Source organism: Taudactylus pleione, unplaced genomic scaffold (assembly GCF_031769625.1).
Source record: "Taudactylus pleione unplaced genomic scaffold, aTauple2 ptg000555l, whole genome shotgun sequence".
NCBI classification, from domain to species: Eukaryota; Metazoa; Chordata; class Amphibia; order Anura; family Myobatrachidae; genus Taudactylus; species Taudactylus pleione.
In genome coordinates, this window is record NW_028284957.1 from 713,359 (window position 1) to 727,260 (window position 13,902).

Below are 13,902 nucleotides of genomic sequence, written 5' to 3' on the forward strand. Positions count from 1 at the left end.
GGTGGGAGGGTTAGGGTGAAGATTAGGGATCAAAAAAAGTGTCGACCATTTTCATGGCAAACTTTTTACCCTGTCAACCTTCTTGCATGTCGAACTTTAGTGTGTCGACCATTAGTCCCTGCCTAACTATTGACTGTCTAACATCTGGTGTCTAACTATACATTGTCTATCCACACCCAGAATACATGCATAGGCTCAAACCAATAACTAAGAACCGTGGTGTGTTTCTCATAAAGCATCAAATTGTCAATATAACAGCGTGTTCAGAAGTCCCTGTTTTTGCCGATAGCCATGTTCTCGTTTATATAAGGTGCACTATTACTGATTATTCAATCCTGCTATATTTGACGAATTTAGTGGCTCCCTTTTAACCTAATTAATCTCTGGAAGCCGTCTTGGCTGATAGCTCAGTGGAGGAATGGAGACAACACTATCAGCCAATAACATAACATCCACCCGCTGAGCCATCTACCCCACCTCCCGCTTGTGACCCTGGCAGAGATCGCAGGGTGGGGGGTTGAGTTAAAATGAGGAAACTGGAGGGTTACCAAGGCTGGTAATGGGGCGCTGGTAGAGGGTGGGGCACGATTTCTTTGTATCTGTTGGCGATTAAATGCAAAATAAACTTGTTTCTTTTGCTCTCAGGCGGCAATGAAACGCCCGAGTCACTGCATTAACTGGAAACTTTTGGGGCTTTGCCAGAGAAGAGGCCACATGCCAAGTCATAAGGTTCTGTGCAGAGATAGAAGTCTGTAAAACCTTTCTATAAAGCTGTTTTACATATGAGAGAGAAGGGGAAAAAAACTAGACAATGGAAGTATACACCGTATTTAAGATACAGAGGGGTGGGAGGCGATACACCTGCCCGGGTGCACACAGGTTGAGGTTCCATGATTGGTCCTAGGTTTGCATTCGTAATTGTGGTTACAATTATTCAATAGGTTACAGTACGAGTGTTTTTCCCTCACTACAGCCCATCTGTGCAGAGGGAAACAGTCAGGAGGCCGATGGACGGAATCTCGACCGCTGGCTTCCCGACTGTATAATCCCGGCAAGGGTTAAATGACAGGTGTTGAAATCTCGACGCCTGTCATTTTCCCTACGTCTGGAGCCCGACACCCGGCTTACCAAGCCGGGCGAGGAGTGGATTTTCAGTGCTGACGGGATTTGGATGCGGCCGACGGTAAATCCTACTGAATCCGTGTGCAGGGTTTGTGCGCCCAGAGTCACATTTGCAATTGAGATCACTATCGCAGAAATGTGAGTGGGAGGCGGCTATGCAGATGTACGGAGGGGCGTGTAATGGGAGTGACACAGGCTGGTCACATTGGAGGCCTTACTCTGATTAACAATTTGCTCCTAGCATGGGGCTGGTGCAAGTTTTGATGGTGCAAAAAACACAACCACCCAACAGATATGATTGCCGCGCCTGAAGGCGCTCAAGGTGGGCGTCTCAGTCAGGCGTCCGGCTGTACACCAGTGAAGGGCTCATAGCAGTAATAGCATAAAGTTGCAGACACGGATGCCGCTGTATGTGTCTCAGAATAAGGCGCGTAAAGCTGTAATTACGCCTAAACCATTGTGACATTTTTTCCCAGCCATTGGGAATGTGGAATAATAGACGCCATTGTGTCCCTGCAGGCGAGAGGGAAGTGGAGACAAATTGGGTAAGCTCGCCCCCCTCAGTCTGTCGTAAACTCTGCTTCCTTCTCTGAGAAGTGAACCAGCTGCAAAAGGGGAAGAGATGATCTTCCACAAACAATTCTAATATATCCCAGATGTTTGTACATAGAGCTGGGTCAGAGCCCTGGCTGCATTGGAAAGATAAATAGTTTATAATAAAAATCTAGTAATATTCCCTTGTTATAACCTTACGTCTATTCATCAAAATGTCAGGAAAACTGGACCGCAGAGCTTACATGGGGCAAAACTGTGCCTGTGTAAGACAACTGTGTGAATTGGCCTTAAATACATGTGTGATCGCGTGTTCATCTCATGGGCAGACCTAGAGCAGGCAGAAGTATGCAGCGTGCTGTAACATGCTCTGGGGTGGTCAGGATACAGCACAGAGATGTATTATTTATATCCTATGACTCTCATCCACTCTTCATGCATCCGATGCTCACGTAACGTCACGTTATTTACATTTCCCAGCTATTCTCACCAAACGGCCTTTGTTAAAAACAAACAAAGCGGAAAACATTTCCCTATTGCTCATTCTTACATCCATTTGGTATTGAAGGGGAGATATGTTTGAAAAATGACAGGAGCTGATTGGCTGGTGCTATTTATCTCCAATTTTATCTCTCTCCAAGCTTTATTAGATCTCCCCCTTAATGCACAAACCAGCGGATGATACCCTGAAGTGACTGAACTGCCCAGTGCTTAACCAGTGGAGTGATTTATTCAGCAGTAACTTCAGTGTACAGCCACACTCACACTTATGCATGTAACAGACTCTCAGGATGGAGCAGAGCATACTGACCACCAGACGGTGACTGTGTGTTGGAAGTAAGTGGTGAACAACACTGTGGACGCAGCATATTACAGGGTCTCACTGAGCTAAGTGTTAACACGTCCTTGTTCTAACACAGTGTCAAGATGGTGCAGAAGTACAGACGGCGGCCATCTTGGTTAGGAAATGAAGCCTCCCTGAAGGAAGCAATATGGAGACTGCTGAGTAGCGCTCTCCTGGCTTCAGCACAATGAACATGTTGGATAATGATTCCTCCAGTTTTGAGTTGATCATTACTGCACCCTGCACTGTACAGTGTTGCTCAATCTCAGCTGCGGCAATGCGTAGATTATTTGGGTGGACGCAATGTCGGTGTCGGCCGCAGTGGAACAATTTTTTGCTGCTGCGCATGTGCCAAAGTCGCACTGCGCTCGCGATTGGTTAGCGACAGCGGTCGCAGGTTACAGGTTGTGGCTAGAAAAACCCAGGCGTGTCGGGACCGTTTTCTGGGCGTGCCCTAGTGAGCCTCTGTGAACTTACATGCAGCGGGAGACTCCCCGGCGTCTTAGGTGAGACGATCATTCAGAGACAGCATAGTCTTGCTCCGATGTGCGACCGATGTTTGCAAGGTATTTGTACGTTAAGCTGCAGATGTGAGACACTGGCAGTGGGCGTCTCTCTGCACAAGATGGCGACTGAGTCATTAGCATGTTTTTGCAAGTCCCCTGCGTACGTAGGGGAAGCGTTTTCGCCAGTGCGGCCTGTTCTGAGATTCGCTGTCCCATCAAAGCGTTATAAATATCTCTGATAAATCGGGGCTGTGCGCTGCAAGTTGAAGTTCAATTATAAGCTTAATGGTGAAAAACCAGATACATAATATATAGGGCCCTATGGACAGAACAAAGGGGGTCATTCAGACCCGCTCGCGAGCGCAGGACGCTCGCAAGCGGGTCTATGTTAGCCCACTGCGCATGCGCACGACGGAGGGAGCTCCGTCGTGCGAATGCGCGAGACCCGGCTAGCGACGGGGTAGCCGTTGCTCCGGGTCTTGCACCAAAGGGGGCGTGCTGTCGATGTTGATTGACAGCACGCCCCCTTTGGTGGGCGTGCCGGGGGCGTGGCTGCCAGACGGAGGCGTTCCCATGGGAACGCCTACCGTCTGAAGCCAGCCCCACTGACATCAGTAGTGATGTCAGTGGGAGTGATTTTGGCTCTGATAGAGCCAAAATCACTCCAGGGCTTGCGGCAGACCATCGCGACCATCATCATGGACGCTCGCTATAGCTGTGGGTGGTCACCCACAGCTATGCGAGCATCCATAAGGCCGCTCCATTTTCATGTAGGAGGGCCCTTATTCAGAGCGAGCGCTCTGGTCAGAGCGTCCGGCTCTGAATCAGGCCCAAAGCTCCCTCAGAGATCCTTATGAAGTCAGTGTAACAGCGGTTTATATCATGTGCCTCTATAAGTACATACATGGAGTTTTAAAACAAATGTTTGTAGTTTTGGGGGTTTAAATTGACTTTACATACACGCCGTCTGCTCTTGTACTATCCTATCCGACTGTTTGCGCACAGTGTCGTCTGTAAGTAACGGCAAGGATTACACAAGAGCTTTATAGGCTTCAGGCCTTGGGGAGGGAGTGCAGGAAATATTCTGAGGAAGGGAGGGGCTCCAAATTTACTCTAAACTTTAAGGTTCCTCAATTGTGCAGGTACCAAACACTGAAGACCTGACTGCAGCAAAGAGGCACTCGCTGTGGATCCATCCAGACAACACACCCAGGTACCACAATCTAACTGGGCACCTTTAGGGCAAGTTGCCAGTTCTGGCTCCAGATGCAGCCATAATCTTTCCACTAAGGAGAATGCATGGAATGCCCACCGACACGTGAGACCCTGAAGGGCCAGTGTGGGCAAAGCAGTTGCTGTTTTCTGTGCCAAGTGTAGAGAGATGGAGCTGTGTGTTTGTGCTAAGTGTGGGTGAAGGGGTGGAATGCCTGGGTGCCAGAGCTGGGTCACGCTCGGGGCAGATGACTTTTATTTCTAGCCTGAGGGTGAGAGTATTGTATTAAAACGAGGCGTCCAGCCCATGATCTGTGCCAGGAGGTGGAACGTAACGACAGAGAGAATTAATATATGCTATAAGAATACTGGAATATAATGCAGCTGTATATGTCAGAACGTTGTGATTCTATGTAATGTGATCGTTAATGTGACTGTGCTGTGTAAGGAATGCAGGTTCCCATTGTAGAGGGACAAAGATGGGTGTGTTACAGGGCTTACAGTTAGTTTTTCAGGATAGAATTTATGACAGGTATGTTGACACAGGGCAAGGTGTATTCATACATGTTAGATTAAAGGATTTATGTACTTGGGAGGCTAACTGGGGGCTTACCCAGCTTTCATGGTATTTCACGTCCCAGCATGCAATGCAAGATGCTGGCAGGCATGCTGAGATATGTAGTTCTAAAAGAGCAAAAGAGCCATGTATTGCTTAGCTTTTCTGTTAGGATTATTCATCTATGAGCCGTGTTGTCTGTCTCTAACGGTGGATGGAAGCCTGAGATTAGCTGGGGTGGGGTAAGTGTGGGAGCCCTGTGTATTACAGATTAGAGTTTAAATATTAATATCTATATACACAACATGGCTGGGATATCTGGAAGCCTCCAAACCAGACACTCATCTCTGCCGCCAAGCTTGCAAAATTCATGAACCCCCCCTCTCGGCCTCACTAAATATTTCACCCCGACCCAGAGTACCACCCTTCTGCCCAGCTCCAACTCCGGGTCAGACCCGGAATTTAGGTGGAAAAGGGGTATAAGAGGCATTTGTGCCAGATGCTAATGAATGAACATTCGTAATATTAAAGGTTACTCACTAACGGGCACCTGTGACCCTATATTCAGAGTGACTAAAGAGGCACCTATGCCAGATACCAAACCTAATTGACTAGCGGGCGTGTGTGACCCGATATTTAGTATCAATTAAGATGCATCATTGCCAGGTACGGAGTGGGCGCGTGTGACCCGATCTTCAGAGTTTTCTAAGAGGCATTTATGCCAGATACTGAGCCTAAGATTACTGCATATGGGACATTAAATATATTTAAGAGGCTTTCATTAATAATCATTTTGATGTAGGATATATCTCTGTAAAATACAACCTGCCTTGTGATCTTTTAACAACATTATTGGAATACAGGATTAATGTCTGAAGGAATTAACCCCTTGCTAACACGTTAACCTGTGTTAGGGAAAGTGCAGTTAGTATCACTACTTTTGTATGAAAATCATGAGAGATATATTAGTTCAGAATGATACACTGATGTAACTGAATACTTTATATCCATGGTTGCAAAACATATGTGTCAAAAATATATTTACTTGTTGCCAGATGAATGCCTTATTGGTCTATATGCCAGATCGGCTATATTGAATAAGATTGATAAGTAGATTGATATTGACCCCTCATTGGTAATAAGTGATCTCTTAGGATTATAGTAATAAGGATACCAATAATAACTTTATTTATATAGAGACATAATAAAGGGTGATCAATGCACATCCGCTATTTACAGACGTTCGGGAGAGACATCTAATTATAGAGTCATTTATGTGGTTAGTCCGAGTAACATAGACATATAAAACACTGTTGGGTGGAATCAATGATTTTATTGTATGTTTTTAAATATTATACATTTTGCCACATCCAATCCAGGGATTGATTAAGGGTGTGGCATATGCTTAGGTTCAACCATCCTCACTATACTAATACCTCTTTTCCACCAAAAACCCAGGTCCGACCTGGGTTTTCGGACATGGTTCCAACCCTGGTCAGACCCAGGTCAGACCCATTTACGCTGCAGCTTCGATCTGGGTTACTCCCAGGTCAGCCCTGTTCACACTGAACTCTGGACTGCCCTGCTAAACCTGTGAGGTCATAAAAAGTGGGAGGTGAATGCCCCACAACCCCCAATCAGCTCATTTTAGGCATGACCCAGGTCAGATAACCCGGGTTGAACCGTTTACACTGCACCATTACTCAGGTCCATCCTGGGTCCAACACTGGTAGCTACCTGGGTTGGATTGCTGGGTCACTTGACCTGGGTTATTTTTCAGGAACCCTTTTACACTGAGCTGCGACCCGGGTAGACCCAGCAAAAACCCAGGTTTTTGCTCTGGTGTAAAAGGGGTATAAGTAAAATATTATGGGCGTCTGTCAGACTATAGGACTATGATCAGTGGGCACCTATAATCTGGCCTTTAGAGCTATTCATGAGACGTTAGTGTCAATAATTAAGCTGAAGATTGCTATATGTATTTCACCATATGAATGATGCCTACAATATTAAGATTCTAATATGTGTTAACTAAGATACTAATTCTGGTTGTTCATAACCAGAGCCATCATACTTGTTGATATAATAGAAGTCCGTTGTCTACAGACGCTCATGAGAGACATATTACTACTAGTCCAAATGAACTATAAATATTAAATACTGTGGGGTGGATTTAAGATTGAAATGTTTTAAATATATTAAAATCATAAAAATAAAATATATTTTGCTGTATCCAATCCAAGGATTGATTAAAGGTTAAGTTTTAATAAATTGGTATAACATGGTTCACTAATGTTGCTATATCTGGTGGTTATGTGGATTTAGAAATCAATTATATGTGTTTGTTCTTGAGTGCCCCGTGATAGGAATACTTTTTCTTTTCTGTTTTGGTAACACCCAAGGACCAATATATTAACAAACCTCATAGTCCCACATTAACCATCATTTCTTATCGCCACATATCACGGCAATACAACATGGCCCCTATTTAACAATGAAGCATAACACTTCTAGCGCTCACTAAAGGGGTTGTTCCACCCTTTCTGGATTTAACAAACAGCGGTAATCTAAGATTACCTACCACTGTTTGTCACACCATCACTCTCGCCATCTTTTAGATGGCGAGAGCGATGCGGTCCCCATTGCCGCAATGGAAACCCGGTGGTGCCTTTCCGGCTTCAGCGAAGTCTTCCAGGCATGGTGGGGTCCCCGTGTCACGCACATGCGCAGATGGAGCGTCGCGCGTGCGCATTACGCTGAGCCCCGTTGCTGGCAGTATTAGGATTCTAGCAAAACACACACTTAGGTGCTGAGTATAATAAATTTACCTCAGATATGATATAATAAAATCCCGCGTGTACTAGAAGTGGACTGCGGCTACTGATTGTGAGGTGCTAATCCTCACCGGCATAAACACTCAGAAAAGAAAGATATAGGAACGCTGACCACAGATAATAACCACATATTAGGAATGAGACCTCCCATATAAAGAGACATAAGCCTATCATAAGAAAAACAGAATATGTAATAAAATATATAACAATAAATAAAAACAGGAAAACTAACTTAAAAATGGATCCAGCTGTAATAGATGTATGAGCAGATAATAAAAAAATACACATATTAAGTAGCACAATCCATTTGTACCGACCAATAATTTAGCAATTCATATATTCACAAAAATTAATGAATTACACCCACTGGGTATTTGTAACTGTCTCTTTTTGATCACTTGTTAAGTGTTCTCAGTAGTCGTTTTTATGAAGGTTTAGGTGTCATGCTGCATACACACGTAAAGATTTTCTGTTCAACCATCCAACTAGTTGATTGGTTGGAATGAAAATCTGGTAACGTATGGGAGTAACTGATGATCAGCAATTTGCTCCTAAATGCCAGAAAACAGATGAAAATGGTCGTCAGACAAGTTTGTTAAATGTTTGTTCTAAACTACAGGTTCTCAAACTCTGTCCTCAGGACCCCAAACAGTGCATGTTTTCCAGGTCTCCTCACAGAATCACAAGTGAAATAGTTAGCTGCACCTGTAGATCTTTTAAAATGTGTCAGTGAGTAATGAGTACACCTGTGCACCTGCTGGGTGACCTGCAAAAAGTGAACTGTGTGGGGTCCTGAGGACCGAGTTTGAGAACCACTGTTCTAAACAATTTGTTCAAACAACAGTTTTTGTCCATTTTCCGGCGTTTGGGAGCAAATTGCTGATTGTCATTTGCTTTCATACCTTACCAGATTTTCATTCCAACCAACCAACTAGTTGGATGGTTGGACAGAAAATCTTTACGTGTGTACCCAGCTTAAGTATTGTCTTGATTAGTGGGTGTTAATAAAAATGTCCAAACATCAGAGTCAAAATTGATTTGATCAGAAACAAGTTGTCGCTGTTTAAGGGAACATTAATCGCTTCCTTGCTCTGTCTGAGTAATAAATAGGGACAACTTTCTGCTTCCCAAATCAGGGATACCTAGAAAGTTTAATCCACAATCCAGCAGCGTAGTTAGTGGTTAATGATGGTAGTTGTTGCCGGCAGCCCAGCGTAGAACTTCGCTGAGGACGAGGACTTCACGGGACCTCGTCGGAGGGCTAAGTATTGGTAAATACCAGTGGCTTTTTCGTTAGTATCACAGTGATACTAAGCTAAAATTCTGCCGTATTTGCCTTCGTTGTTAAATAGGGTCCATTTTAATTAACATATCAAATATCTCCTGTTGGGAATAAGGCTCCATTGAGAAGTTGTACCGATCCTGAGACATAGTGATGGTCCCTGTAACACTTCCCTACTACCGCTGATTCCGCTAGCCGTGCTGCAGAGTGGCGGCGTGGGACACTGGGCCGTGCATGTGGAGGTTTACGCTAGTAGACTGGGGTCAAAAAGCTACAATGACCTCAGATAACAGTGGCCAAGCTATAGGGGGAGATTTACTAAAGCTTGGAGAGCGATAAAATTGGAGATAAATAGCACCAACCAATCAGCTCCTAACTGTCACTCTACAGGCTGTGTTTGAAAAATGACAGTTAGGAGCTGATTGGTTGGTGCTATTTACCTCCAATTTTCTCTCTCTCTCTCCAAGCTTTATTAAATCTCCCCCTTAGTTTTTCCGAGACTGGTAATTATTTATTTTCTAATGCTTTTGCGGCAGAATCAGATATTTCTGACATCTATAAAATGCGACACTCTTCCGTAAACGTCTGTGTTTGTAAAATATTTACCTTAATAAATAAGGGTGCTACAGAATAATGCTGGCACTATAATAAAAACCGATTATAATAAAAACAGTAAGGTTGCTAGCAGTGTTTTTCCTCTAATCTATCAGTAAGTGTGCGCTGCTATTATCAGGGGCGGCTGCAGTAGGCAGTTATACGGTAATTCTGATCAAACGCAGCTGCACTATGGAGCAATACGTGATAGTGATGAGAGCAGATGACACGGATTTCTTCACCTGTTGAGAAACTTCCTTCCTGAGAATATTGCACATTGTGTTGGGCAAGTGTTTGTGAATGTTATGTGTTTGTATCTTACAATGTATCTATCGCTCCCTGAGCAACTTCCTGATTGGCTGAAGTGTGTGCGTGTTGTGTGTTTGTATCATACAATGTATCCCTCCCTGAGCAGCTTCCTGATTGGCTGATGTGTTTGTGCATGTTGTGTGTTTGTATCATACAATGTATCTATCCCTCCCTGAGCAGCTTCCTGATTGGCTGATGTGTTTGTGCATGTTGTGTGTTTGTATCATACAATGTATCTATCCCTCCCTGAGCAGCTTCCTGATTGGCTGAAGTGTGTGTTTGTATCATACAATGTAGCTATCCCTCCCTGAACAGCTTCCTGATTGGCTGAAGTGTGTGTTTGTATCATACAATGTATCTATCCCTCCCTGAGCAGCTTCCTGATTGGCTGATGTGTTTGTGCATGTTGTGTGTTTGTATCATACAATGTATCTATACCTCCCTGAGCAGCTTCCTGATTGGCTGATGTGTTTGTGCATGTTGTGTGTTTGTATCATACAATGTATCTATCCCTCCCTGAGCAGCTTCCTGATTGGCTGAAGTGTGTGTTTGTATCATACAATGTATCTATCGATCCCTGAACAGCTTACTGATTGGCTGATGTGTTTGTGCATGTTGTGTGTTTGTATCATACAATGTAGCTATCCCTCCCTGAACAGCTTCCTGATTGGCTGAAGTGTGTGTTTGTATCATACAATGTAGCTATCCCTCCCTGAACAGCTTCCTGATTGGCTGAAGTGTGTGCATATTATGTGTTTGTATCATACAATGTAGCTATCCCTCCCTGAGCAGCTTCCTGATTGGCTGATGTATGTGCATGTTGTGTGTTTGTATCATACAATGTATCTATCCCTCCCTGAGCAGCTTCCTGATTGGCTGAAGTGTGTGTTTGTATCATACAATGTAGCTATCCCTCCCTGAACAGCTTCCTGATTGGCTGAAGTGTGTGCATTTCAGGAAGTGTGAATGATTGGAAAATGTGCATTATAAAATTTATATAAGGGATAATGGGCCTGATTCAGTAAGGGTCGCAACTGCAATTACAATAGCGATTACGCACACAGTCTCACTGCAATGGTATGCGAATCCTCTGCGATGCTATGCCATCACAGCACAACCTAAGGTTGCCCACCTGACCTTACACACATCCGTAATACTTAGCAAGACTGTGAAACCATCAGTAACATGGAGTACCATCGCAGCCTCACGCACACTAGCAGAAGCTCTGACCTTATTCAGAAATTGCTAACCTCATCACACGCAGTGAGTACACAAGCTGTGGATGGCATCACAGTGGCTAATCTATGCACGCCTCTGCAACGGCGTTCAAACGGATAGATACACCTGTGTTTTGCCCCCCCCCCCTCTTGTCACCACCGACCAAACGGCACTTCCTGTCAATGACTCTGCAGTGGGTCTGCGTAGTCACTGCAATCGCAGTCACAATCACAATGGAGTGTTCGATGCATACGCAGAATGCAACAATCGGCCGATTGCGTGCGTAATCGCAATAGCGATCCTTGCTGAATCAGAGCCAATGTATCTACAAGTGCAGGCGTGTCAAACTCAAAATCCCAACCGGGCAGAATATTCCGGGTCTAAGAGTGTGTGGGCTGCAAGAAAAACAAAGTCTTATATGCAATTTTGAAAGGTTTATTATTAAGAAAAAAACAACAATAAAGTTTACGCAAAGAGATGTCAAGTTTTCCCCTTCCTTAATAATATACTCCAGACCCCATCCCCACATGGCATGGGGGCCTATTCATCATCACTTAATTTTTACAAAAGCAGATGAAAATGCACATTTTCACCTGCAATTGTGAAAATTAAGTTAAGTTATCGGGCCATTCATCAAGAGGGTAAAGCAGGAGATATCACAGATATCCCCTACTTACATTCCTCTCCCGGTATGGCCTGCTGTCCTCATACACTAGTATCACAGATATCCCCTACTTACATTCCTCTCCCGGTATGGCCTGCTGTCCTCATACACTAGTATCACAGATATCCCCTACTTACATTCCTCTCCTGGTATGGCCCGCTGTCCCCATACACTAGTATCACAGATATCCCCTACTTACATTCCTCTCCTGGTATGGCCCGCTGTCCCCATACACTAGTATTACAGATATCCCCTACTTACATTCCTCTCCCGGTATGGCCCGCTGTCCCCATACAATAGTATCACAGATCTCTCCTACTTACCTTCCTCTCACAGAATGGCCCGCTGTCCCCATACACTAGTATCCCAGATATCTCCTGCTTACCTTTCTCTCCCGGAGTGGCCCGCTGTCCCCATACACTAGTATCCCAGATATCTCCTACTTACCTTTCTCTCCCGGAATGGCCCTCTGTCCTCATACACTAGTATCACAGATATCTCCTGCTTACCTTTCTCTCCCGGAATGGCCCGCTGTCCCCATACACTAGTATCACAGATATCCCCTGCTTACCTTTCTCTCCTGGATTGGCCCGCTGTCCCCATACACTAGTATCACAGATACCCCTACTCAGGGCCAGATTAACAATGGGGCGGATGGAGCTACAGCTCCAGGCCTCCACATAAAAATAGGCCCACTGTCATGACAACATGATATTGACTGGCCATCTACTCTCCACACGGTTAGCCATAAATCATAAGTAGTAAAATTGTATTTCTATTTACCTCACAAAATTAAGCATTTTTTTCTTTTACATATTTAGGGAAACATTGGGTATAGGGGTGTACACGCCCACATGGCACTGGCCACACTCATGCAGCACTGGTCACACCTCCTCTGCTTCTCATAATAGGCCCTTGGTCATTTTCAGCTCCAGACCCATGTGGCCCTCAATCCGGCCCTGCCCCTACTTACCTTCCTCTCACAGAATGGCCACTGTCCCCATACACTAGTATCACAGATACCCCTACTTGCCTTCCTCTCCCAGAATGGCCCGCTGTCCCCATACACTAGTATCACAGATATCTCCTACTTACCTTCCTCTTGTGGAATGGCCCGCTGTCCCCATACACTAGTATCACAGATACCCCTACTTACCTTCCTCTCACAGAATGGCCGCTGTCCCCATACACTAGTATCACAGATATCTCCTGCTTACCTTCCTTTCCCGATGTAGCCCACTGTCCCCATACACTATTATCACCTATATCTCCTACTTGCCTTCCTCTCACGGAATGGCCCGCTGTCCCCATACACTAGTATCACAGATACCCCTACTTACCTTCCTCTCACAGAATGGCCGCTGTCCACATACACTAGTATCACAGATATCTCCTGCTTACCTTCCTTTCCCGATGTAGCCCGCTGTCCCCATACACTATTATCACAGATATCTCCTACTTACCTTCCTCTCACGGAATGGCCCACTGTCCCCATACACTAGTATCACAGATATCTCCTCCTTATCTTTCTCCCCCAATGTGGCCCGCTGTCCCCATACACTAGTATCACAGGTATCTCCTGCTTACCTTCTTCTCCCGGAGCGCCCCCTACACTAGTATCATAGATATCTCTTACTTACCTTCCTTTTGCGGAATGGCCCGCTGTCCCCATACACTAGTATGGGGACAGTATTCATCAAGCTCCGAAAATATTATATTGTCGGAGCTTGACTGTGGGAGCATTCGCCATTGCCATATAATAATAGTAATAATGATTATTAATTTTAGCATGTGTAGGCGATTCTATGATTAGTTGGTCTGCTTGCAGGATTGGACTAGAACACCAAACAGAATACATTTCAGCCTTAGTAATATAGGTCTATACAACGGACTTATTTGTGTAACATTTCCTATGGGTCTTGCACAGAGAACAGCGTATGATGTAAGAAATAATAATAATAACGTTCTATTTGGTTGGCACTGATAAAATAATGGATAGAGCATAACTTCACTTCCAGGTTATGAGATGTTAGGTATTATGTAAGGTGTCCTGAATGCTTACCCGGTATAATATGATGCCTTCTCTGCAGTTTCCGTCCTTCATCCACAGTCAGAAGACGATGTCAGAGAGCGGCCTGAAGGACGCAGACATCGTTAATGATTTCTATAGCCTTCGCCCAGAGTGTCAGCACCAGGTGGGTGGTGTATC

The 13,902-nt window shown here is 44.7% G+C and overlaps 1 protein-coding gene across 1 annotated transcript in view; it reads left to right on the forward strand.

Annotated features, from left to right (window-relative positions):
* The first annotated feature begins 4,150 nt into the window (after positions 1–4,150).
* The window catches only part of LOC148482031 (catalase-like), a 52,945-nt gene continuing 43,193 nt past the window's right edge, over positions 4,151–13,902 (forward strand). The window contains exons 1-2 of the mRNA XM_088452640.1: positions 4,151–4,237; positions 13,784–13,888. Coding sequence (XP_088308766.1) covers positions 13,814–13,888 — 75 coding nt within the window. The 5' untranslated portion in view covers positions 4,151–4,237; positions 13,784–13,813. The remainder of the gene's footprint in view (positions 4,238–13,783; positions 13,889–13,902) is intronic.